Source organism: Manihot esculenta, chromosome 7 (genome assembly GCF_001659605.2).
Source record: "Manihot esculenta cultivar AM560-2 chromosome 7, M.esculenta_v8, whole genome shotgun sequence".
Lineage (NCBI taxonomy): Eukaryota > Viridiplantae > Streptophyta > Magnoliopsida > Malpighiales > Euphorbiaceae > Manihot > Manihot esculenta.
Window position 1 is genome coordinate 1,633,392 of NC_035167.2, and position 26,349 is coordinate 1,659,740.

Here is a 26,349-nt window from a genome sequence, read left to right on the forward strand (position 1 = left end):
TGTCATACCCCTTTCTCTTTCCCAAACATCGCGTGTTCTCCCAACAAACCAAATGAGCGTGGACCACAAAATTCCTCTTCTCCATTTCTCTCGAATTCAGAGCAGCGCGTACGTCAATCTCCTTGCTTCGCGCGTCTGGAAATAATTTCCAGTTTGAGCAGCGAGAGAGAGAGAGAGAAGAGTACGATACATCGCGTAGAAATGACTCGACGAATCCGATAAAATCGCGCTCTCTCTCTTTCTCTGGTTTTTCCGCTTCGTCTCTTAAAAGCGTAAAATGGAAAAATGAGAGAAAAATTTTCACTCCCGCCTATAACTTGTTCCATTTGCACTGTCTCGATCTCATCGCCTTAGCTTTCGATTCGGTTTTCTGTAAAGCGAAGCAAATTATCAATTAAGCCCTAATTTCGAATTTCCATTTTCCTTCTCTCTTTTCCCTCGTTTTCTCTCTTGAATTTCCCGGTATGTATAGTGATTCTGATTCCTTGCTCTATTGTATGTGACTAGTTGCTGATACTGGAAGAAAATGTTAGGAAACAAGCGAAATTATGAAAATTTTCTCCCTTTTTTGAAAATTAATTTTTAATATAAAATTGAACCGGATTCTAGGTTTTTTGAGGCTTTATAGATGTACTGTCCAGTAATGAACTTCTTATTTTCAAGCCTGGATTTTTTTAAAAATTTTTTTTAATCAATCGAACAGTGAACAAATTGTGCAAATGGGCAGATTTTCTGAAATGATTTTGGTGTAGCTTGAAGTTCAAACATATGGGTTGCTCTTTTTGTTAAAAAAAAATATTTTTGGAAAATGGATTATTATTATAAAAAATTTGGATCTCAGATGGATAGAGGTCAGGAGCCATGTGGGTAGGCATGATATTGGCTTTATTGTTTTCTTATTTACTCTATTGATGAACTACTTGTCATTTTAGCGTGATTCTTTAGCTAAGCACGTTCTTAATGTTTTAGGCGATTATTAATTAATTAATTAACTTATTTATATGATTTTCTAACTTTGTTATTGCTTGTTCTGGTGGTGAATGTTTATGTATATATCAGATACAATTTGGTTCCTTCAACTCATTCTGTCATTCTATCTAGATTTGCTTGAATTGCGCGATTTAGAATACAGGTATGCACTTGTGAGTCTGTAATTTTAAGTTTCAGTTTTTTATACCCATTTTGAATTAATACCCTGGAAATGTTAATCTGCGTTTCTGTCTAATTTAGAGCGACCTTATTGAAATTGGACGTTTTGATCATTAATTGCCACTTATAAATCGTGATTGTTTGCTTGTTGCATATTTTATGTTTCCTCCCCTAAGTTCCAACGCGCATTGCATTCAATTAGTACAATGCAGAAAAGAGACTTATGAAATTCAGGGTTATTTTGCTGAATTGCTCTCTGTGGTGAATGGACCTTTTGATTTTGGGTGCTTTGATATTGGTCAAATTATGCATATACATGTTAAATTTCATATTTTATTTTCATGTTTTGCATTAACTGATTAAATCTACTGCTAAGTGTGCATAATGTGAGCATTCTATTTCTACTAATAATTTATGCGTCTGGGCTTTTTTCATTTAATGCTTTCTAAACTATTCTTCGCTTCTTTTTTGCATCTTGAGGAACATAGATGCCACATGATAGGATTTCAATTTGGCCTTCATTTGACTGGTGTTTGTTGGAATTTTGCTTGCTGCTGAGGCTCATCCTTAATCCTTGCTTGGTTATTGGATAAAATTCAGCCTTCTTTTACTTGTGGATAACTAGTCTTGTTGTAGATCACGAATAGGATATCTTTGAGAATAGTAGATTTGGAGGTCAAACTGAGTATAGCCTCTTCAAGCAACAGCTATGGTTATCTGCTTGGCAGGCATTCATAGTTGGATTTTTTTTTCTTTGGCTAGATTGCAGATGTCTGGATTCAGACTTAGCGGCATAGCATCTAAAATATTCTATAATTTGGGAAGGAGTTATGCTTGTTTGGAGGTTTTCTATGTAAGTAGACCAAAGATGACTGCATGTCATACTTCAAGGAGAACATCAATTATTGTGGATATCCTTGTCATTTTGCCATACCTAATTTGGTATGGGCATCATGAAGGCTTCCTGCCAATTGACTTGGTCAGGTGAGTCTGTTGAGGGCATTCATCAATGCTACATGGATGATTCTATCCTATGATGGCTTCTTTTTTGTTAGTTTATTTTGATTATGGTTAGTTTATTTTAATATCTGAATGTAATATTTTATTTTCAGCATATTTGAGTAACAAAAGTACATTGCTTCCACCAATTGTGGGATTTACAATGAATTGACTAGAAATAAAGTTCTTATTTCAAATAAATGTGGATTGCAGAAAGCATTGATGAATACCCGCTCAAATTTGAGAATAAACCACACAATTTAGATTTTATTTTAAGTGGTACATCTATAAAATTTGTGAACTGAAATTTCAAGTCATGGTAATTTCGATTCATTCACTTATTCATATAACAATGCAGTTTGTTATCAAGGTCTTTTCATAGTTTTCCCTGTTATCAAGGTCTTTTCATAGTTTTCCCCTATGAGTCTGGGCTTGCTTTTATATATTTGTTTCCATTTTTTGGGTTGGTTGTTGGAGAATGCCTTGATAGCAGAATGGGATAAGATGGAATTTGACACTTCATGCTCATTTAAATGTGCTGTTCTCTCATTCTCATTCAAATGCATTATTTTAATTGTGTCCATATAGCAGGATGTCTGTTATGATTGGATATGTGGTTCTGTTTCATTAAGTTCTGCTGCTCTTTTTGTTTTTTTATTTGTTGGAGACATTTTTTTTAATTGTATTCAATGATTTCTTCTCTTGTATCAATGTTTTCTTCTATTGGTGAGGAAAAAAAATGTTGTAGCCTTTTGGGTTATTTTTGAAGATTACTTGAAAGAAATATGACATTGAATTGATGTATCTTGTACAGATTCTGCAAAATTCATATTGTTATCCAGGATGTGGCATTGATGATGATGATTATTGCTTTACTAGAAAAAGCTTGATTGTGAAATTCAGCCTCTAGTAAAGGCGTGCGAGTTTATTTTAATGGGAAAATAATATCACACTAGGAAATGAATGATTTGGAGAATAATAAGGATAAGAATCATTCGATATGAAAGAGATAATGGATGATATAGTGGATTAAGGTCGCAGTACAATTTAGAAGGTTCAGATGATTGTGACTGCGTTTCATTTGTTTTGTTCTTTTCCATGTTTAAAAAAGGCCACTATTGTCATCATCATGCATGACTTGTAAATGTTGATAGTTTTGTTCTCAGAATGAATTGGAAAATTTTGAAAGTGAAGGCTGCTTTTAAGGGCAGTCCAGGATAGGTGTTTAATTACATCAAATATTTAAAAGCAACTAATGAATTCTCGTATATTGGTTTTAGCTTTGCAGGAAATGGCAAAAGGTAGCAGAGGACATCGCAGGATTGCTTCCCGACAATGCAGGCCAGCGCCATACCATTTACCATCTTGTAATCATGATGTTTTGGAGGACTTTTACCTTAAGAAGTCCTCCAAAGTGTTGGATAAGAAAGAATGGGAAGACGTAACATGTTCTGTGTGCATGGAGTGCCCACACAATGCTGTTCTTCTACTTTGTTCCTCTCACGACAAGGGTTGTCGCCCCTATATGTGTGCAACTAGCTTTCGTTATTCTAATTGCCTTGACCAGTACAGAAAGGCCTACACTAAAATCACCTCTTCCAGTGGCACTGCTGATAACCCGATTCTGCTATCGGATTCTGGTTGGCCTGTCGACAAGTGTGAAGTTTCAGAGCTTGCTTGCCCCCTTTGCAGGGGCCAGGTGAAAGGGTGGACTGTGGTGGAACCTGCACGAGAGTATCTAAATGCCAAAAAGAGAAGTTGCATGCAGGATGACTGCTCATTTGTTGGAAATTACAAGGAGCTAAGGAAGCACATGAGGACAGCTCACCCCTCTGCGCGGCCACGTGAAGTTGATCCAATTCTTGAGCAGAAATGGAGAAGGCTTGTGAGAGAACGTGAACATGATGATGTAATTAGTACAATAAGGTCCACAATGCCCGGGGCAATGGTGTTTGGGGATTATGTAATAGAAGGAAATAATTATGGTTTTGATTCAGAAGAAGAAAATGGGGGGTTCGATGCAGATGCTGCAGAGAGGAATGGGAATTTTGAGGCGGGTTTTGATCGAAACTTGGTGAATGTCTTCCTTCTGTTGCATGCCATTGGGGCATCAGGGGATGGTCTCAATAGACGTTTAAGGCAGTCTGAAAGGCCAAACCATATAGCAATGGATGAGAGTGATGATGGTATCCGCCATATTTCTCCTGTCAGGGGTTCAAATTCCTCGGACATTAATGACAATGATAGTAATGATGACAATGGTGATGGTGGGTTATCACTTGTAAGCCGCCTTCACCGACATGACAGAGTGCTTCTGGGACGTTCAGGGAGGAGGAGTCGGCATAGAGAAGCTGGTGAAGGTGAAAGATGATTTGGAATGGTATTTGTGGATAAGCATTCGGTAGGTAACATAGTTTTAGGAAGGATGAATATCTGGGATAAAAGAAACACAAAGGAATTTCCTTCAAATTCCGTGTATTTATTTATATTGCACCAAATCTATGATAGATTGGTAGGGGAAGTTGATTCTGAAACAATGGCTGATCTTTTCATTTCATGTTCTGTAATTGTCGTAGGTATAGTTTCTCAGTTGCCTTTCTATCCTCCTGTATGGTAATCCAAACAAAGTTCTCTTTGGAAATAACCTTTGTAAACATTTGATTAAACAATGTATTTACTTTGCTTCAAGAAAAAAAAACATGTATTTTCTTTGATCATATATCTTGGTCTATTTATCATCTGAAATTTGACTTGAATCTCTTTGCAGCTAAATTAGAAATTGAAGTTTTGAGTTTTCTAGTTTTAGGAGGCCAAGTAGATCTAGTTGATGGTTTGATCCAGGTGGGTTTAATATTGAAATCACCAATTCTGTTTCAAAGGTCGGGTTCTTTAATATGAACAAAAGAAGGGGTCTAGCTTGAGTTAATTTGTTTGGACCCAAGGATTTTAATACATCTGGCTTTGACTAATTTCAGTTTAACAGTTTCAAACTGGACAAATCTGGTTCTGATTTTGAACCAGATCGTAGCTACTTGTAGGTCCATTATATGCCTAAAGTAAAATTTCGACCTATACTTATTAGCAAAATTGTGAAATATTTTCAATTTCAGCTATTAGTAAATTAAGCAAAAATTATAATATCGAGTCATTCGATATAATAATCATTAGCAGCATTAAAAATAAATTATTACATATATTTATGCAAGTCTCATATGTGCTAATCGTAAAATGCAAATATCAATTAAAAGATCTGTAAATTTTAAGTTTTTATAGTTTCTCTTAATCAATTTTTTACATGATGGATTGATTTTGTATAATATATTTTAGATTATTCAAAGCTTGTACAATATCTAAAGCAAATTCTCCAATTCCTTGGATGAACTACATATACATTTATAGAAAAATGAATTTTTGGTATTACACAAGGATTTTCAGGGAAATATTGCAAATTCACATGCCCCCAATAATTTTTAGTCTAAGCACATCATTTGAGGAAAAGTAAAGAAAAGAAAAGAGAGAATCAAGTATGGAAATTAAAAAGAATTAACAGTGGCCATTAGCTGAATCTTCTGGCACAGTTCGGCAGCTGATGCTTAACCTGTCGTATTGGGTCTTGGCTTCTTGTCCATCCAATTTTATCTTTAAAATCCTGAAATAAAATGACTGGTTGATATTCTTACAAATCCTTCTTCTTCCTTATGCCTGTAGGGACACCATAACATACTGGAGATGCTCCAATAAGAAAAGGGAGAGTGCAAGCTTCACGAGCTTGACTCATGAATGATCCAATCCGTGGTCTATGGTTACAACAATTCTTTAAAGAATCACTATCACAAGTTTCAATTTCTTTCTTCTTTTGGACTTTTCTTTTGGTAGTAACTTTGGGATCCTTCAAGTTTAATGCCTCAAATTCTTTCAATAGTAAATTGCATTGAGCACAATCTGTGGAAGCATTAGATCTTTCCTTTAACCAGCCATCAAGCATAGCCTTCCCAAACCGATCTATATCTTTGTCCGTGACTTCCCAAAGATTTGCAACAATGATGGGAGAACCAGCTAGAAGATAGGATAAGGGAGTACCTTGTGGAGTGTAACACCCATGTAACGACAGAGAACCACTGCTGCATCCCATCAGAAGTGTAGCAGCACAATTTTCCAGTTTTTGAATCTCTTGCTGGGAAATGTATTGCGCTCCTGTTCCACAGACGTACACCATTAGCAGGATAAACAACGTATAGCAGAAATAAACTTCTTGTGATTGACACAGCTGATTAAGCATACCACTTCCATGGCCAAAATATAAGAAGAGGTCGTGGCTTTTTAAGGCTGAACTCAATTCTTCTGCAGTGGGAGCAGATCCAGCTTTCCCCTTTATCAATTTATAATGAAATGTGTCATTTGAAGAAACACCTTATTTCAGTAATCACCCCTATATTGAATACCTCCAATATAACAAAATTGTGAATCAATCCATTTATGTTTGCCGCAACAGGGATAGTGACACCACCACTGAATTTCATTATGAACTTTTTTATTATTCATTTTCCTAACCAAAAAGGTATAAAAGAGATTACCTCCAAATTTTGTACTTTAAACCAGTTCTCGAACTCAACTTGTGTGCTGTTTAGATCACCACTAGGATTCAACAAGTAGAATGCATCTAAGGGATCTATAGAAGGGAAGGCAGAAATTTTCTGCTGAACTTGCTCTTGATGGTTGCAGCTTCTATCAAGTGTCAGACAGATGCTGCCAACAGAAGGCATCCGGTAGACCTCTTGGTTTCTAAGAACAGGTAAATTCTCCCATGGAAGCATCTGATTATAGTCATTCTTCAAGTCAGCTTAAATGAACCACATATATTAGAAGAGTAGAAAATCTAATTCACTCTGAAGAGAAGCAGTAGAAGTACATGTCAGGTTTATCTGGAAAAATTAAAATTCTTAGATTACCTTGCTAACCAAAAGCAAGACACCATTTTGAAACAATTTGAAGTGTGTAAATAATCAGTAACAGCAAGTCATTTATCATTCAGCAAAACACCAAAAAGTACATTGATATGCACAGTTCAGGTCTACATTCTTGAGATTAAAAAAATGTTGGACTTCCACAAGATCAGAACTGAAGGTTCAGTTGGATTAGTTCTTAAGTCCTCAGGCTCGGTCTCAGACTCTTAGTTGAATAATAAAATATGACACTTAAAAATGTTCATGTAAGCACATCTCTGAAATTTAGTACAAATACCAACTTGACCAATTAATTTTTGGAAGAAACAAAAATTTGTCAACTTCACTTTTTGCAGGATTCCATTTCAATTCTAGGATATGTAAGCAAACATCTGTGAATTCTGGTACAAATATCAACTCATCCAATAAACTTTAAAAGAAAATGTTAGTATATTTTAGTGACATTCATGGTTAATCTTTAAAAACTACCAACAAATAACTAAATCAGAAAAACAATGGATTCAACCCAAATAACTGAAATCAATGTCAGAATATGACAAAAGGAAACCAAAACCAAAACCAAAACCAAGGAAGGCACACCTGTATGTCGCAATCCAGCACCAAAATTATTGGTTCTCTATTTAAAGAGTCCTCTTCAAGTTCATTCAAAGCATCATGAAGCAGTTGGATGGCCAAGTCAGACAGTTTTTCAATTCCTTCAGGTTCATTATATAGTGTCTGGCATGTTTCTTCATCAGAATATAGAGTTTTCCCAATGAAGCAACTCTTTTCCAGATATACCAAGTCAGCAAAAAAGTCTCCTCCATCTAAAGCATACCTTCCTCCAAGAATAACCTTGAGAAAACTTTCATTTACATCCATTTTGCATTTAGATTTCAAATTACGTATCAACTTTTTCTGCACAGAGTCCAGGTGTTTGCAGTTGGAAAATTCTCCTAGAAGCACAAACCTCCAGGGACCCAACCACAAATCTTCTAAATTCCTGACATGATAGCATGGCATTTTTAAGCACTAAGCAAATAATTTCTCAGAGTTGGATGGGTTGCATTGAGTTCAGAGAACTACCTTAGCAATTTGCCGAGCTGCCAATCCAACTTCTTTCTCCTCATCCACCATGAATTTCTATTCTCTTTAGTGTCCTCTAAAGGAAAGGTTGATGAAGACAAGTAATTTTCCTCCAATATAAGTTTAAATGCAGGAGCGACTTTGTCAATAACAGTGAAACCCCAAGGACAATGCCAATGTTTACCCATGTCATTGTTCTCTGAAAACTCTCCACAGCCAGAAATTGCTGCATCATCATCTGAAGCTTCTGATAAAAGCAAATTATTGAGTATGGCATAACTAAAGTGTACAACTAACGGTAAGCACAAAAAATTGGAAAACCAACCTGAAAAAAATTGGTTAATCAAACTGAAGTTTTATATATATATACATACACACACACACTAGATGTAAATGATTTAAATAAAAAATGAACATGAAGGTTCAAGCTTAAAATAAATGTTATAAATTTAACTTGGCTCAATAATCTAAAAATACAAGAACTCCTTAAACAATTATGACCAAACTAACAAAAATCAATAAACTGATTAGTGGTTTTCACCAATGTGTACGGTATGATTCAAGAAAATGTCTCAGGATTCTGTTAAATGCACCATCACTACCGCACATACAAGTGGATTGTGTTAATATCATAAACTGAACTACCCATTTATATTTTATGCAGAGCACCTTCAGAAATTGAGCCCACTGGCAGAAGCATCACGATAGGTTGGCTCTTAAAATTCAACCGTGACAACAGCATCCAGGCACAAGCGCATGAAGGATACATCAGTAGATCTTGTAATAAAGTTGCATAAGGACCCTCTATCAAACTTATGCAAATGACTGTGGTGCAAGGAAGATTCGAAAAAAAATCTGTCACAAATTGTTCCAGATCTTTAACAGACTTGGGTGCAAGCCTGCAGCACACAACAAAAAGGAAACTCGGTATGTGTTTTAATTTATGGAAAGCCTTGACAGGCAGATGTAACAGCTGAAAATACCTGGGCAAGTTGCACGTTAATCCAGTTACTTGTGAGCCCTGAAAGTGGAAACACAATTAAAACTATGATGTTAATATACTGATGATTTCAGCATTAGTATATAATCAATTTTACATAATTGAGGTAAAGAACATTCTTCAAACTTATGCTATATAAAGCAATTTCATCTAAAGAAGAGGAAGAAATAATGAGCAAGCATATACACCTGATCATCTACAAGGTTTGCAGTTTTATGTTTCCCAGTGATACTTGAAAAGAACTGGCAAGTGAGATGAGTACCAAGTGAAGCTTGATGAAAATAAGAAGCCCAGTGACCCTCAGAGAGCACTTTGCAAGGCGGCAAAGAAAAGCGTTCACTGGAGGAAGAAAGGATATAAATACCAGACAACAATCTGGAAACCTGTAGTTTAATGATTGAAATTAAAGAAAAGAAAAAAAGAAATTTCAAATGATATGGAAGGAAAAGCAACTGATTGCTGAAGAAAATAAAGAATAGAGAATAACTGTGAGTAAGTTATGCTGAAGAAAGCAAGAGAAAGTTTGACCTTCTGAAAAAGTATTGGAACTTCACGGCAGAGCACGAAAGCTAGCATCAAGCAAGAAACTATCTTTGGTAACTGAACATGGGATAGATCACAGCAGATGTTCCTGGAGCAGAATAAATCAAGAAAAAATGTTAAATTATATAAAAAGACAATTTCAACAGTTGATAGTAGTGTGCATGAAGACCAGTGATTACTTTGAGTCATATTAAATAACATTTCTAGTGTAGACATAAAACTAAAATTACTTAATTATATAATGTCCCTCAGCAGCATTGCAGTCTGACAAAGAGGTAAACAAACAGGTATAATAGGCATCCATGTAGAGATTATTACAAACACCTGTTGTCTTTGGAACAGTAACCCTTCAAAGAAAACCAGCATATGTTGTAAAGTAAAGCTGCACGCTCAATGGCAAAAACATCCCCAGAGAACTCCCTCCCAACCAAATCAAGCAAAAAAGAGAAGGAAGCAGGAGCATAAGTTTGATTGAATGGGTTTCGGCTGAATAGAACAGAGATACTTTGGAGAATATTCTCATGTGCTTCATGGATTTGACCATGAATTTCTAGGCATTTTCCTGAAAATTGAAACAAAACCAAATGTAAGGAAAAAGAGTTGCATGTTCAGACATCCTAATTTGTATTCTCGTTTAGATATTAAACCTTCATACCCCTTCCATTACACAAGTATTAATCCCTTGTTTTCTACTACCCCTATCTTTTTCGTTCAGTTTGGTATCACATAAATTATTCTAATAAAAGGACCAGACCAGTGAGTAATTGGAAAATGTGGAATAAATAGCATGCCAGTGCATTAATTACATCTGAAGCCAAGTTAACAAAACAGAAGACTTTCAAGGATATGGAATGTATTGTGTACATTTGTGTACAACTATAACGAGCACCCATACCTCTGCCACCGAGTACCCTCAGGGAGAGCTGCCTTCGGATGAGCTCCCATTTCATATATATATAATTCATAAATAATCCAGACTGCTGAACTTCCACAGCAATACAAAACCAGCACTTCAATTTGTTGCAAATGCATGTAACTTCACCTGTAAAATTAACTGTGCTGTTCCTTATTTGGGAGAGTGACTTCCCTTGGTTGACAGCATCAGACAAATCACACTCATTGTTGCCATTGATATGTTTTGAAAGGACAAGTACCTCAGTAGAACTGCTCGAGTTTTGGTTCTGAGAAGAACGATATCTAGAACGAGTTAGTCTTGTATTACACCCACTCATAGAAGATTGCTCCTTTGGTAAAGAACTTGCATTATTCTTAGTCTGTCTGCACCTTCGAGTTTTCACTTTAGCATTCGGCTTTGACGTTGTGGAAACAGAATCTGTCATATCTGGATTATCTGTTGATGGACAAGGAAATTTGTTTCTCATTCCATCTTCAACCTCTTCAGGACAACTAATAGAGTTTTTCCACACAGAAAAGTTCAACTTGTCAAGGGATGATTTATACAATCTTTCAGCAGCATGTAACCATTCCATTGAAACATCCTTAGCATAAAAAATACGATTTCGGGATAAATCAGCAAGCTGCTGATCAATAGTAATTTCCAGCACCAATCTGCACTTTTGGCAAGAAAAAGCAGAGCAATTAAGTGCTAAAGTCTGTTTGGCACTTTGAAGTTCCTTCTCTGATAGATCCCAAGACCTTTTCTTGCGATATAGTTTTCCTGGCATTTCAACAAGAGCAAGATAATTACCACATCAAGTTCTAAACAAAAACAACTATAAAACAGGAAAATACTTATGATTCCAGGAACCTTAGAATAGGAACTAAGTTTATTTTATACCTAAAACTGAAGAGAATGCAACTATATACAGGGACAAGCTTTGTTGGCAGGAGATGTTTTTTCCCCACAGAAGAAAAGTTTCGGCTTCACCTCCATTTCCAATTATTTCATGGACAATTCCAACCTGCATTTCCAAATCAACTCATAAGCCTTATGGAACATAGGGTACGGATGAAATTTCCAGATCAGAAGCTTACAAGTCAAAGATAACACAACCTGAAGAGTGCTTTCAAGATAACACTGAAGTATTTTCCATGGACTAATATAAGAGTCTTCAAAATCTAATGAAATAGTATCAGAATACCAAAGTTCACTAGCAGCTGACTTTTTCACTTGAAGATTGCTAAGACCATATGCAAGCTTTTGGGTATGGTCCCCAGCTTCAATATGCTTTTCAGTTTCCTGCTCAACAGAGTATGTAAATTTCTCTTGGAAGAGCCTAGTACGCAATCGATGGGCTTCTTTTGCATAATAAAGAGCCTGCAGAGAAGGAAAATTTACTAGAAATGGACAAATACATAACCAGCAGAAAGACACAAATATAAGTCAAGATGAAGCTGAAAGAAATCACTATGCATTATACTCAAGACACCCATACATGCACCGGTTACTAAGTAAGAAATGAAAAATATTACCTCAGATAACTGTCCGCTTGCAAGGAGTTTTTCACACAAATCATAGAAAAGGCATCCAGCAAAGAAAACAGAATAGCAGGTCACAGGAACCTATAAACGAGCAACAGAAATTGACCAATGACTTCATACTAATTAAGCGGTAGACAAATTAATGAAAGTGTAACGGTGGTTCCTTGAAAGGATCTTACTCTTGAAATGAGTTCATAAGCAGCCTGTTTAGCATCATCAACTGTGATGTCAGATTGAAAAGAAGTTCTGTGATTACAAGAGTCCCAGGAAATGCTTGTAAATAAATATGAAAAATTTAGCTGAAACCCAATTAGTAAAGGTGGGGATTCCTTCAGACAATGCATCCAAAAATCAATAGACTTGAATTGTTCACCATAATCCCTTGATAAGCTCATCAGCAATTCATCACATACAGGTGAGACACAAAGGGCATGGCTAAGCCTTCTACTCTCCCACAACATGGACAAGAACTTCTCCAATGGAACATGTTTTTGTTCAAATAATCTAATCATCAGCTTATACATGTCATCATGAAATTCAATTGAACCCTGTAGAGAAAAAATAATTGAGGAAATTAAGCTGGAAAGGCATCAGCAATGATAACTAATATTACATAGTGAGATCACAAAGATACCTTTATTGATAATAAATCAAATATATTATACAGTAATGGCATTGCACTATCAGATAAGATACTGCCATCATCTGGAACTGGAATGCTCAACCATACATTTAAGGCAGCTTTGACATCTTGAAGGACTTGCTACTTGCAGAAACAAACCGAGAGAAAATTCAGTAAAATAGGACAGCTTCATTTTCCTTCTTAGATGAACTTAATAACTAAGCACATAATCTTTAAGCATTAAATAGTAAATATGAAGACTAGCCTTGCATGATAAACACCTTTGAGTTTGGTACAGCTTCTTGGGTACATAATGCCCGTAAGCAATATGCCACGGCTAACTGAAGACAAGTTGGACTTGTGTTGCAGCATTTTTCATTCTGTTTCAGTGGCTATCTCAAGTGAGTCACACACCCAACTCCATAGACAGCAAAGAATTTAATAATGAATGTTCTATACAACCAAAATATGACACAAAGAAACATGTTGTAGCCACTGTGACCGAGTAACTCACGATAATAGATATTGCTTCAGACACACATTGAATACAGCCGGTCAAACCTTCAAACCCACTGGCCCTCAAAGCCCTCCCTTTTTGTAGTAAAATTCTTGATCTCTCTAAATAACAATCTTGTGTGAAGTAAATATCTTGCAAGAGGATATCTATTATTTTAATTTGCTTTTGCTGGCACAATTCAGGGTATATGGTGCCCATTCCTTCATATGCAAGAAGCTCCTATACAAATTTGGAAAAAAAAGGAGAAAAAGAAAGGTAATTGGAAAATCCAACAGTCACAACAACAGAGAAATAGCATAAACAGTAACACAAAATGCAGAAAAAACAGAAAAACAAAGGGTACCTGCTGTAAAATTTTGCCAATTGTCCTCTTTGACAATTTTGGAGAGGATGATAACAAATCATATAAGGTTGGACTATCGTCCACATCCAGTTTCTTATTCCATTTGCATTCTATCTGAGAATTAAATAAAAATGAAACTGTTAAAAAGCCAAATATGTTAAAGACAGACAGTTTAAGGCATTTAAATGTTACCTTCACCCATTGTTTCACCAAAGGCATAGGACCTGGCAGCCTTGTAAATAAATCTTCAGCAACTGACCAACTTTCAAGACTATATACCATCATCTTTTTCACTTTAGGAATGCCACCTTGAGAGAGAACATCCAAAAGAAATGAAGTTCGTGTACATGCCTCCATAACAAAATCCAGAATAAGATCTTCTGAGAGATCATCAGTTAACCCATTTGTCTTGTTCATAAACATTTGGCAAAGAAGCACAACACAAGTCCAGGAAGCTCTGCAAGATAATTTTAACGCCTTTGAAGCCTGAAAGATAATGAAAAACAAAAAGAAGGCATTGAATATGTATAAAACATAACAGAAACAAATCTGCATGTCTGGAATTATAGAATTATCTACAATTCCACATGATTATTTTCCATCCGCTGATCCAATTATAACATCTGCCTCTTAAACAATAGCACAATGAGCCCACTCTTTATTCTACCCTACACATTTTTCAAACTTACAACAAAAAAGCAAACTCAAAAGGCACAGTGATATTATCCTATTTCTAATTTCCATCCTAAATGTTTTTCTTAACAAAGGAACTTGAAAATTAGATTCAAACCTGGAGCTGCCATACAAATCATGAACCAGAAAATAAATTTTTATCACATAGAAGGGAATCATATTAACATCCCATACTTTTCAAGTCAGACGATCTCATATAATCACATAGAAAGGTATCATGCTAACATTACATGCTTTCAAGTCAGAAACCATGTCATTCTAATTTCTTTTGAGTACCTCATTTACTTCCTTATTTCTGTACAAATGTACACCAAGATTGTAAAGAGAGGCAAATATATATTTCAGCTCCCGGGGTTGAATCCATTTGCTGGCAATGATGTGCTTTATTAGATGCACATTCCTCTGAAATAAGAAACAGAAGGCCAATTAGCAATATTTAAAGTTTGAAGCAAATTGAAATGCATATCTCAATTATTTGGGAACAAGAACAGCAACCTGGAATTTAAGCTTTGTTCTGATGGAGAGAGTAAAAGCAGCAACAGCAACACTAAGTATCGTCTTTTTTTCATCAATTTCTTCCCCCTCTTTTTTAGATGCTGTACTGCACGCTTATATAGGCTAATATCAGAAAATGCTTACTGCTTAGTGACATAGGTGACAATAAATTTGTATCTAATCAAGTTCAAGTCTAATAAATTTGTATCTAATCAAGTTCAGGTCTAAAACATAAGCAGCATAACAAATTGAACTCGTAGCTTGTGCATAGTTCAGAATTTAAATTTCCAGGACTCCCAAAGTATAATAAAAAAGGGGAAAAAAGACAAGATTTTTTTTTCCAAAAGAGAACTTTTAACCAAAGAGATTTCATCTGTAAATGCAACTATACATCTTATTAATTCCACTATACCACATGTGACGCCTGTTGCTTCAGGACTCGATCTATGAACAGTCACACTAAATGGTACTTAACACACAGAAAGAAACAAACACTAAATTAACCATAATACTCTTTCATTGAACCATTTAGCAGCAAAAAAATTTAAAATGGAACACATAATTTTAGCACTATTAACCACAGCAAAATGAAGAAGGCACCAAATATATCATAGTTGACTTACCTGTGGATAAAAAGGAAAACATCAAAAAATTGATCAAATGCTTCTTGAATGCTAAACAGGAATGTAGAAACAGAAGCAACCTCATTTTTAGCAACTATTTGTTTTTTCTCTGAGTTTATTAGTTCAGCAAGCGGCTGACACAAGAACTCCAATGCATTTAAGTAGCCCAGCAAATAATCCCTTCTATCCTTCTGTGTGCAAGCTAAAGTTATTCCATAATGGGAAGGCTTTTGAGAACATAATAGACAGTCAGATTCCTTGTGATCAACACCATATGACACACAGTTTTCCTTGTATCTGTCATAAAAGTAACTTCGCAGTGAACCAAGAACAGATGCCAAACTGTGAGATCTAACAACATCAGAAAGAAAAATACAAACTGCAGGCTCATTCACCGCACTTTCGAAGGAAGTAAAATTGGCAAGTTGGGACTTAACAACAGAGTCATTATAGGTCAATCCAACAACATAAAGCCTGAGAATCATATCCGTTGGTGTCATGGCCTGCCAAAACATTGAGTTAAAAATATAAATACTTAGGTAGGTGTACTTGTCAAAATAATGATATGGCTCGAGGGTAAATAATCAAATGATCTAAACATGATACCGGACATAAATCACCAGCTAACTTGTTTAGATGTTCTGCAAAAGTACTACAAAAAATTGTACTTGCAGTCAGACATTTATTGGCACAATAAGAGACAAGTTCAACAAATTCTATTCTCCAATTTTGCTCTTCAACCTGCCAAACAACAAAAAAGTTCATAAGCAATATGGACAAGCTGATTTGCTTCAAGATTAACGTGCAAAGAACATATCCCATAAAGCATTGCATCAAAAAGTCTAAGGCAATAAGCTCTTTGCAATGTATATTTCAACTAAGATGAAAACTCAAAATTTTTCTATCAGGTGAAAATTTTCAGTTTACTCCTGGGCGCACTGAGGACAAAGACAATGAAGAAGTGCTAAATGTTATTTTTTTGTTCTTTCACATGCCAAGCATGACTCCTGGATGAATATCAATATTTGATTTTTATCCTTGAGTCCAGGTAACATAAATCTAAAACAAAAGCTTTTATAACAGGAACTCATCATAAGTGGAGGAAAATGACTTGACTTGACATAAGAATATATCCACCTTGGAGTTTTAAACTTGCAGTCTCCAATTCAAGAAAAGTTTCAACTAATGGTTACTAAAGGGCACAAATAGCCCGGATATGATGATGAAATGAGTCAATTGCAATTTGCAACCACCAAGAAGAACATTGTGGAGTTGATGTCCACGGGAAGAATAGGACTCTAAGCACAGAAAATAAATCATTTGCAACTTTCATGCATTTTCTCTTATAATATGCATTTAAATTGGAAATACTAAAAAGGTTGTGAAGGGAAATCAATTCAAAAAAACCACTCTCACAACCAAGAGAAGTAAAGGTCATTATGTAGGACCTTGACTGATAAATCTGCTTACTGACCTTACACATACGGGCCAGAAAGTTGAAAATGCATATTAACATGTCAACGATGACTGAAGGTCTATCATAATCCTGGAGCAAGAGCAAAGTGGAACAAATCCGGCGAGAAAACTGCAAACACATCACTAATTAGAGAAACATGATCCTCTGAAATTTAAGTGGCCAAAAAGAAAGCAAAAATTACCTTGTAAATTTGATCTTTCAAGGATGACTTTGCATACTCGTTCAATGATGTCAAACTAAAAGCACGCACTATATCTCTGTCAAAATTTTGTAGCTCCCCAAGCAAAAATAGAGTGCATTTGCCTAAGTATGTGACAAGCACCCTATGTAACTTCTCATATGCATTGGCATCTAACACCCTAAAATATTTACATGCAAATACATACCATCAGAACTCTAAATCCCAAGTCCAAACTACAGTAGAACACATTTACATATAAATAGTGAGAACCCATCTTTACCATGCTTTTTGTTAAATCAGAGAAAGAACAATACATAATTTAAACATAAAAACAGAGAATGGTACATAATTTAAACATAAAATCTACTAGTTGCTTTCAGTAACAGCAGAACTTCTACAAAAATGATTACCAAACATTATGGAAATTACCAGTTATCATCTTCTGAAAGCAAACAGCTTCAGAAAAGTAATAAAATATTTATTTTTGTTCTTTCCCTCATCTCTTATTTCTTTAAAGCAATGCATTATACTTTTTGTATCACTATTCTATTAGAAATTGGCTTTCAGAAATGTCTTTGCTTCAAAAGGGATATTAGTTTCAACCAATTAAAGCTCTATGGGTATCAAATTTCAAAGAATTTTTCCTTGCTGCTTCTTTCTCTAAGTATAGACAAGTATTTAAACAACCAAAAAGCACAAGATCACATTGAAGCAAACAGCAGAGCTCTGCCAGGATAACCCAAAATCAGATTGATACAACATTAGCTTCCTGAATTACTATTGTGTGTTTGTGCAATTATTCATTTCCCCATTTTTGCTTCAGAACTACCGAAATTCATAAGAAACTGAACTCCAACTACTCAAGTATTTTTTATTTTCCCTCAGTTCCCATTGACAAAAATACATATGAAGAAAAAATAAAGCCAATGGCAGTTTAACTCACTCTAGTTTTCTTTTGGTTATTTCCTTTTAAATTTTCCAAAATAATGTAACTCAGAAATCCCCATTTGGCCTTTTTTTTCACTCAACGCACAGCCCCGCCCACAAGATGAGAGATAGCATTTTACACACCTGAACCAGGGTGCAACCTCATCCACCAACCTAATAACCTTCTTATAATCCCCGCCAGCTGTGCCCTGCCTCAATGCCACACACTTCACAATGGCCACTACCACCTCCACCACTAGCTTCGCAAACTCTGCATCCCCATTCTCCACCACATTGGGCACAAACTCCCCCAACTTTTCCTTTCTCTTCTTCTTCTCTCCCAAATCCAAACCTCGAAGCTTCTCCAAAACCCCAAACCCTTCATTTTCTGCTTCCTTATAAAATCCACAAGCTTCCAAGCAATACAGCAACCTTACCCTCTGTATACTCACCATGTAAGGCTTACACGATAACTGCGAAGAAACTAGTTCCAAGCAATCCAAACACAGCTCGTAAACATCAAAAAGTTCAGTAACAAGCTTCGGTGATTCGTTACTCTCCTCGGTGCGTAATTTGGAGGAATCAGATAGGCGTTTTGGCAAAATTGAAAGACAGCGATTAAGGAAAGGGAGGAACTGCTTAGCTAGAGATCGAGTGAGGGTTTGGACTTGGGATTTGTTTTTCTTGGGATTTCGTATATCATTGAAAGGGATAAGGAAATCGCAGAAGAGGGGGAACACGGGAGTAGAAGTGGAGGATTCGAGCTTGGAAATTAGATTGGATTCTGAGAGAGAAGCCATGAGAGAGAGAGAGAGGAGGAGGAGGAAGGAAGACAAGCGTACTGAGTGAAAGGAATGCGTCTTCTTTGAAAGGCGGGAATTGAAGCCGCCTAGGGATCTCTTTTTTTTTCAAATCAGCGAATTATTGACCGCTCCGACGAGTTGAATCCGAATTTCATGACCCGGGCCTCTTCTGACCCGTGAATTAGCCCAACCCAGGAAAAAATGCCTTGTTTCCGGCCCATATCGCTTACTTTCTTATATATTTTTATTCGGTGTAATAGAGTTTTTTTAATTGAATAATTTAAAATAAGAACTAATAATTTTTTTTAATAGAAATACAAATTAATAATTAATATTGCTTAAATTAATAATTTATCCATGAAAGCGCTGCTTTCACCTCAGGATGCATATATACAGGCATAATTAAAACCCTAATCGCAAAAACCTCGCAGAGGACGACTATAAACTCGCTTCCGAAGCTAAGGTTTGCTCTTGCAGCTCTGTTTCATTACCAACAATGCCGAAGTCCAAGCGCAACAGAGCAGGTCTACCTTCTTCTCCTCCGTTTTATTTGATGATATACGGTGAAACAGGTGTGGAGCGTCATATTTCGGGTCTTTTTCGTTTGTTAATTGCGAATTTGTTGTGTGATTTTGTAGTTTCACTAACAAAAACCAAGAAAAAAGGGAGAGAACACAAAGAATCGATAGTAACATCGATAAGGGAAGCGGCGGAAAACTATAATTCGATATATGTGTTTAGTTTTGAGAACATGAGAAATCTCAAGTTCAAGGAATTTAGAGAGCAGCTCAAATCTACCAGCAGGTCAGTTTACTAGTGCGGAAATGTAGTTCCTGATTCGAGCATACTGATCTCTATCTTTGTTGGATAATTAAAATTTATGTTTTTTGTGGTTGTCATTGAAACTTGGGATTCCAAGGGGGCAACTAAGTGATTAAGAATTGATTTGGGTTTCCAACTTGGATCTGTCAGCTTTGAGTTGAGGTTTATGGGAGTGTGCAAAAATGGTTAGGGGGAGGGTGAACTTAGAATTGAGGTGGGAAATTCTCATTCAAGATAAGTTTGGGTTGAGCATTTCATTTTCAGAGAGCAAATAAGTGGAAGATGTTATTAAGTTCAACAATTTGATTTTATTCCTCTTGTTTTGTGGTTTAGCTTCTGTAATATGCACAGTACAATATCTTCCTTGCGCTATTGATTATCATCAGGGTGAAATTTGCTCATCTTATATTGTGGCTTTTACTTATGGGAACTCTAAAGCATCTTAATATCTTATAATGTGGTCAATACCCTTTTTCCACTGAATCCCCAATGGATGCTCAATCTGAGCATGTATAGCTCACAAGCTGTTTCATTATTATGATATTTTCAGATTCTTCCTTGGATCAAACAAAGTTATGCAGGTATCTCTTGGTCGATCTGTTGCTGATGAGATCAGGCCAGGACTTCACAAAGTTTCCAAGGTAAGATTTTTTATTTATGAAAGTTTTGAAATAGAAAATTATTGTCTTTTACCTTCGTTTCCTTAATTTTTTCTATTAGCTTCTCCATGGAGATGCTGGACTTTTTCTCACCAACTTGCCAAAAGAAGAAGTTGAAAGGTAACTTTTGTATTTGTCATTTTGTCTATGATGTCTTGTTTCTTTATGGTCGTGACATTATAGTTGCTGTTTTACTTTTGGCATTTAGGCAATCCTAGAGATTCCCTTTGGACATGTTTGCAGATTGAAAATGAACTTCATGTTGTTGTTAAGAATTGCTAGCACTTTGGCTGTGTTTTGTGACACTGTTACTCATCATTTTTTGTGGTCTTTTGCAGGTTATTCAATGAATATGAGGAATATGACTTTGCTAGGACAGGAAGCATTGCTATAGAAAAGGTATAGCCATATGGAAAGCCATATGGAAAACCTTCTATTATTTGACTTACCATATGGAAAACCTTCTATTATTTGACTTACCATATGGAAAACCTTCTAATATTTGACTTACCATATGGAAAACCTTCTATTATTTGACTTACATGTCAGTTTTCTAGGTCAAACAACTAAAGCTGTATTGAGTACATTGCTTATTGACTTTAATCAAAGGGCTGGATATTTAAGCTCTCTCTCTCTCTCTTCTTCTTCTTCTTCTTCTTCTTCTAGAAATACTATTTTGGTGTTACCATAAAATAGAGACTATACAATTGCTATCTCCATATTTATACTTCACATAAGATGTAGATATCCCAACATTCTCATTAACGTTTGGATGTCTCAGGTAGAACTTAAGGAAGGTCCCTTGGAGCAATTTACCCATGAGATGGAGCCCTTTCTTCGCAAGCAAGGAATGCCTGTTCGGTTGAACAAGGGTACTTAAGTGCTTTTTGCTGCTTGGTGTCCCTTATATAGATGTGGATTTGTATATAGCTTGTGATGCATGATCAAGTTAATCATGATCTGCAGGTGTTGTGGAGCTAGTTTCAGATTTTGTTGTTTGTGAAGAGGGAAAACATTTATCACCCGAGTCAGCTCGGATACTGGTAAGTCTAGCCTTCCCAATTTTTTATTATTCTTCCAGGTAAACAGGTGACTATTAGACCTAGGGCTACAAGTGTAACCTTCTCTGATCTCTCATCTTAGTAGCCCTCAACCAAGTTTTGTTCCAATGATTTTAAACCTTTTGACTGGTTTTTTAACTTCATCAGCAAAATCACCATGTTTGGAAATTTTGTCTTCCCACCTAGGACTATGTTATTTTTTCCTTTAAGATTTATGGGAACTGCAAATCCAGTTTATGTGCATGTATGTGTGCTTTGTCATAGTGAAAAAGTGTTGCATGTTCGTTGGTGATGCTTTCATTATTAGTGTGCTTTGATGGAGGATATGTTACTGGATTGCAGTTCATTGTTGATCCAATATGTCAGGTCATCCTTTTTTTTTCATCCGTTAACTTGGATTGTTGAATCTGTTGTTGAACAAGGGATACTATACAAGTTTTTTCCCCAAATTCTCTGCTGTTGTCCTAAAATTCTCTGCTCTTTTGTTCTTATACTTTTGTTACTTGTGATTGGTTTTTCAAATGTAGCTGATCCTGTCTGTCTGAACTCTGAACCACTGGATTTGAAATTTGGTTACCAAGACTAGCATAGATATAATGCGCAGCTTCAGTTAGTAGTATTATCAGTGGCTATCCATTTCATCTGACTAGCCACTGTCCCCATTCTTTCTTTTAGTTAGAGGATGTGGTTGATCTATTACTTATTTGCAGCGATTATTGGGCATCAAGATGGCTACTTTCAGACTTCACTTAATTTGCAGATGGAGTCCTGAAGATTTTGAGGTTTATAGAGAACAAGAGGAGTCAGATGTTGAATCGGCGTAAAAGAACAAAATTGTGGCTTCAGTCTATAGAATCCTTGAATTTATGTAAAATCCTAATGAGATCCATCCAAATCGCGTGTAATACAAGCTAATGCATCCAGTAGGAAGTATATGTGTGTGTGTAATGCAAAGCAATAGAGGAGCTTTGTACCTTTGGTAATCAAAGGCAGCTTCTTGTTTTATTGCTCAGTTTTGTCTGCAAGCTTCTGCACCTGAATTTGGTTTTCATTGGCTTCGGCTGCTTTTGAAGGGAGAAATTAGAAAGCAGATTGTTTTCTTCACTTATTTTCATATAATGAAATGTTTGTCGCAATTTTTTTTACAAGTCATTTGAGAACAGCAAACAAGCAATCATCAGAAGGAAAATCATCATTATTTTTCAGCGTATTTTTAGTAGATTGTGCTGATGGTATTTAAACCTGTAACTTCCCAATAGAGGCTGCCTATGGCCTCAAGGAGAGGGTAAAACAATTTCAAATCAAGGAGATGTTGAGAAAATTTCATGTTATAAGTGTATCTATGTCAAAAATATATGCAGATGGGGCTGCATTACAAAAGAAACAAATTTCATTAAAAATATACTAATCAACTTCCAGCTTCTACATGATTCAAATGTTTTCTTTTTGCGTTCTGCAATTGAAGAATGGAATAAAAAGGTAAAGAATGTCCTCAATCTCGCAATCCTAGCAAGACGGGCACTCCAGCTTCTTTTATCCATTCAGCTCCATGAAGAAATTGCCCAGCAGTGAATTGAACGGCCTCAGTCCTGTCAATTACTCTGAAATTGTCCCACTTGACCCTGCCGTTAGTATTGGCTCCAGGGCCAGTATTGGCGTACTCAGCATAATACAAAGTGTCAAGGTGTAAACAACCAGCCCAAGCCATCCATCCCTCTGGCTGAATGAAATCTGCCAATTGTGACTCCATAACAATGGTCCTGGAGAATGGCTTCCAGGGCCTGCCCAAGTACGTTGGGATCTTGAACCTGTGAGGGAAAAGCTTTTTCTCAGGGACAATCCTGCTGTTGTGGATGATCAATCCAGTAGTTGCATGCTGTTCTGTCCTGCCATCTGCAATCACTGTGTTCTTCTGGTTGACCCTTGGCTTCCTGACAATGATTAAGGAGTTCTGGATCACTGCAGCACCATAACCAAAGATGAAATCTACGGTGCCGGAAATGACACAGTTCCGGTAGAATTGGCGTTTGGCTTGGTAAAACAATGTGTTTTGATACCCATCCATTCTGCAATTGAAGAAAACTGACATGTCTGAATCCACTCTCAGTGCCGCAGCATGTCGCCCACGAGGACCTGCAGTGTTTGCAAATCCTATTGACTTGGCGATAAACCCATCAGCTTCAGCCACTGCAGTTAGTCATTAACATTTCATTTAATCATTTGTAATTGGGAAAATTCATTTTTATCATTAATGATGGTGAATTATCTGATTTCAATGCTACATTTTAGAATTTATACAGTAATATCGTAGCATTAATTATAAAATTGTTATCTTAATATTATTAGAATAACAATTTCACAAAAATTTAATATTATTATAGAGAAAATTCAAATTTCAAAATGTATAATAATATATTATAATAAATAATTTATTTTATATTTAATGAAATTATAATTTTAGACATGCTCTTTACTCATTATAAAAAAAGTAAACAAATAATTCTTAGGCTATAGCAGCTAGGATTAATGATGCAAATTTTAAATCATTGCGATTGATTTATAATTATAATTTAAATTTATAAAATAATAATTTTTAACAGTCAGACTCATTTTTGCAGTAGTGTTTAACTTACCAAATGTAGCAGTCCTCCACGCGCTTACACCTCTGGCGGAGCTCTTTTTTCCGGTGATGACGGTCTTTCTGGGTCCATCACCATAGATGAAAACATTAGATTGTTTCCTGGTGACAGTAACATGTTCATGATAGATTCCAGCCTTCACATGGATAACATATCGACCCTTTAGATGTTTAGGATACGCAGCAAGGGCTGCAGTAATGTTCCTAAATTCTCCACTGCCATCAAGTGCCACAACAGCATTTGGTTGAATCATCCCATTACCTTGTAAGGCCAAAAGTTTTCTGTCGGCGGCAGAGAACCAGGTGGGATATCCACCATCACCAAGAGAAAGAATCCGGCGAGAGCTTCTGGTCGAAATATGGTGATCAGTCTTATAGGATTTGGAGATATTGGACATTGTAGAAAGGATTGCTAAAGCGTTGTCGATGTGATGGCTGCCATCAACCATACCCTTTCTCATCAAAGGCCTAATCAGGGAATGGACTTCAAAACTATCGACGCATGTTTCTTGAAATGCAAGGACAGAGCTCAGCCAGCTCTGCAACTGAGGAGAACGTTCAATGATTGTGTTCTGATCACTACCATTCACCAGTGAACACGAAACCTGGAGCTCCTGCATGGCATTTTCCAGCAATTCCTGGCAATCATCGAGTGCCATTTTCTCTCGAGATCCATTTTCAGCCTTAACTTCTAAACGTTTGGACAACCTTATTGATTCCTTAACTGCATCAGATGCAGCTACAATAGTTGCCTTAAAAAACTCTTTACTGTCTGTACTGTTTACATACTCAAGGGTACGACGGCAAGCTTCTTTATAATTGGTGGGTTCACAAGCTTGGTCATGAAGAAACTTGATTTCATCAGAGGTTAAATCTTCCATTTCACTCCCTTGATAGAACAAACCCGCCATTGCAATGACACAGGCAACAGCAGCAATGACTGCAAATACAGAAACAATTAATTGGGCACCCATTTTTCTTGTTTGTACTCAACCCTTTAATCTTTTCTCTCTTATGCATGTGAAATTCTTTATATATATAGGCTTTGGAGATTACACCAAATTAGGGTTTTAGGATGGTAGAGCGCAGTTTCAGCTTGGTTATGAGTTGTATAGTTGATTTAGTTGTAAGAAGTTTGTAAATTGTTTAGCTCCAATCAATTGGGAACTATGTTTGATCTTAGTGTTTGAAGTAATGACAGAAAGAAAAAAGCTGTTCCAACAATTTCCTTTTTCTTCAACTGAGAATAACAGTTCTTGTTTGAAAGGGTAAGGAACTATATAGTTCTGGTAAGAGGGTAGGTAAGTTGGTTTTCAATAGTAAAAACTGATATTTTAATTTGCTAAAAATATTAATTAATTTAGTAAATGTGATCAATATTTTGTTTGGAGATCGTTCATTATAATACAATTAACTAGTTATGTTAGTTCAACTAAAATCTTAATGGTTAAGATTTTAAATTTTGAAATTTAATAAAAAAAATTACTTTTCCTATTTCATAATTCTTGACAGCTTTATTTTTCATGTGGATTAAAAAATATAATTTTTTTATTAATTTTGTAATTAAATTTATTTTAAATATATTAAATTTTATTAAATATTAAGAGATATTTTAAAAAAATTTTAAAATAACATAAAATAAAATTATAATTGTTAATTTATATGTTATTATAGTCTAAAAAATAAATAATAATTTTAAAATAAAAAAGAAAAAATAAATAAATAATTATGGAATGGAAAAAGTATTATATGAGAAAATTAATTAATTAATTTTTTAATTTGAAAAATTATTAAAACGTTTACGTGGTTTTAAAAATTTATTAGAAGGTACCTTCGTAAATTAATATAACCATTAGGGAAGGAAAGAAAATCTACAATTCATTTATGAGGTATTAAAAAAATAAAAACTGTTATAAGGTATTAAAAAATATATTATAAATTATAATAGAAAAAGTCATTAATTAATTGATTTTAAAAAATATATTAACACATTTATGAAATATTAAAAAAATATACTAACTAATTTTTTTTTATTAGTTTAATTATTAAATATTATACTAACTAATTTTTTTTATTAGTTTAATTATTAAACATTTTATTATTTAATTTTTGATATTTAAAATTCAGTAAGAGATAAATTCAGAGTATATTTTAATAAATTTGCCTTGTTCCTTCCTGTTTCCTTTTATTCATTTTCTCTTTTGTCATTTAGGGACGTGTAACCGTCGATTGGCGCTCATACCCTCCTGTCCTAATCACATTGGTCATATGTATGGACTTACTGTATTCTTTTCTATCGTCAGGCGACGTGTAACCGTCGATTGGC

At 35.4% G+C, this 26,349-nt stretch overlaps 4 protein-coding genes across 10 annotated transcripts; 2 read left to right on the plus strand and 2 right to left on the minus strand.

Moving 5' to 3' along the window:
• Positions 1-136: 136 nt before the first annotated feature.
• LOC110619387 lies at positions 137-4,867 on the plus strand. 5 transcript variants are annotated; one of them, XM_021762798.2, is made up of 4 exons: positions 137-462; positions 1,060-1,132; positions 1,912-2,133; positions 3,429-4,867. In XM_021762798.2, exons 3-4 carry the CDS (start codon positions 2,094-2,096, stop codon positions 4,517-4,519), a joined length of 1,131 nt encoding a protein of 376 aa, XP_021618490.1. In that variant the 5' UTR covers positions 137-462; positions 1,060-1,132; positions 1,912-2,093; the 3' UTR covers positions 4,520-4,867. The 5 variants fall into 5 exon arrangements, with proteins under 5 accessions (XP_021618490.1, XP_021618493.1, XP_021618494.1 ...); XM_021762801.2 differs by lacking the exon at positions 1,912-2,133 and having other exon boundaries at positions 140-462; positions 3,437-4,867; XM_021762799.2 differs by lacking the exon at positions 1,912-2,133 and having other exon boundaries at positions 143-462.
• Positions 4,868-5,487: 620 nt separating this feature from the next.
• LOC110618533 (separase) lies at positions 5,488-18,939 on the minus strand. The gene is made up of 27 exons (XM_021761676.2): positions 18,185-18,939; positions 17,114-17,291; positions 16,930-17,040; positions 16,062-16,196; positions 15,456-15,958; positions 14,833-14,938; positions 14,614-14,739; positions 13,837-14,130; positions 13,645-13,758; positions 13,299-13,520; positions 13,066-13,164; positions 12,797-12,925; positions 12,342-12,710; positions 12,154-12,243; positions 11,735-11,998; positions 11,519-11,642; positions 10,616-11,398; positions 10,045-10,282; positions 9,706-9,808; positions 9,366-9,560; positions 9,161-9,198; positions 8,847-9,076; positions 8,178-8,424; positions 7,692-8,094; positions 6,723-6,962; positions 6,430-6,517; positions 5,488-6,342 (listed from the first exon to the last, which is right to left on the minus strand). Exons 1-27 carry the CDS (start codon positions 18,838-18,840, stop codon positions 5,825-5,827), a joined length of 6,603 nt encoding a protein of 2,200 aa, XP_021617368.1. The 5' UTR covers positions 18,841-18,939; the 3' UTR covers positions 5,488-5,824.
• A 266-nt stretch (positions 18,940-19,205) lies between these two features.
• On the plus strand, positions 19,206-22,531 carry LOC110618556 (mRNA turnover protein 4 homolog). Of its 3 annotated transcripts, XR_006351141.1 has the most exons (9): positions 19,206-19,367; positions 19,482-19,647; positions 20,216-20,306; positions 20,386-20,444; positions 20,663-20,723; positions 21,106-21,196; positions 21,291-21,367; positions 22,096-22,291; positions 22,342-22,531. XR_006351141.1 is itself a non-coding variant. In XM_021761700.2 (8 exons), the coding sequence occupies exons 1-8, from the start codon at positions 19,340-19,342 to the stop codon at positions 22,207-22,209; spliced, it is 687 nt and encodes a 228-aa protein (XP_021617392.1). In that variant the 5' UTR covers positions 19,206-19,339; the 3' UTR covers positions 22,210-22,531. The 3 variants fall into 3 exon arrangements, 2 of the variants coding, with proteins under 2 accessions (XP_021617392.1, XP_021617393.1); XM_021761700.2 differs by having other exon boundaries at positions 22,096-22,531; XM_021761701.2 differs by having other exon boundaries at positions 22,146-22,531.
• Positions 22,532-22,877: 346 nt separating this feature from the next.
• Positions 22,878-25,120, minus strand: LOC110619559 (pectinesterase). Its single transcript, XM_021763071.2, has 2 exons — positions 24,019-25,120; positions 22,878-23,572 (listed from the first exon to the last, which is right to left on the minus strand). The coding sequence occupies exons 1-2, from the start codon at positions 24,995-24,997 to the stop codon at positions 22,878-22,880; spliced, it is 1,674 nt and encodes a 557-aa protein (XP_021618763.1). The 5' UTR covers positions 24,998-25,120.
• Positions 25,121-26,349: the final 1,229 nt, after the last annotated feature.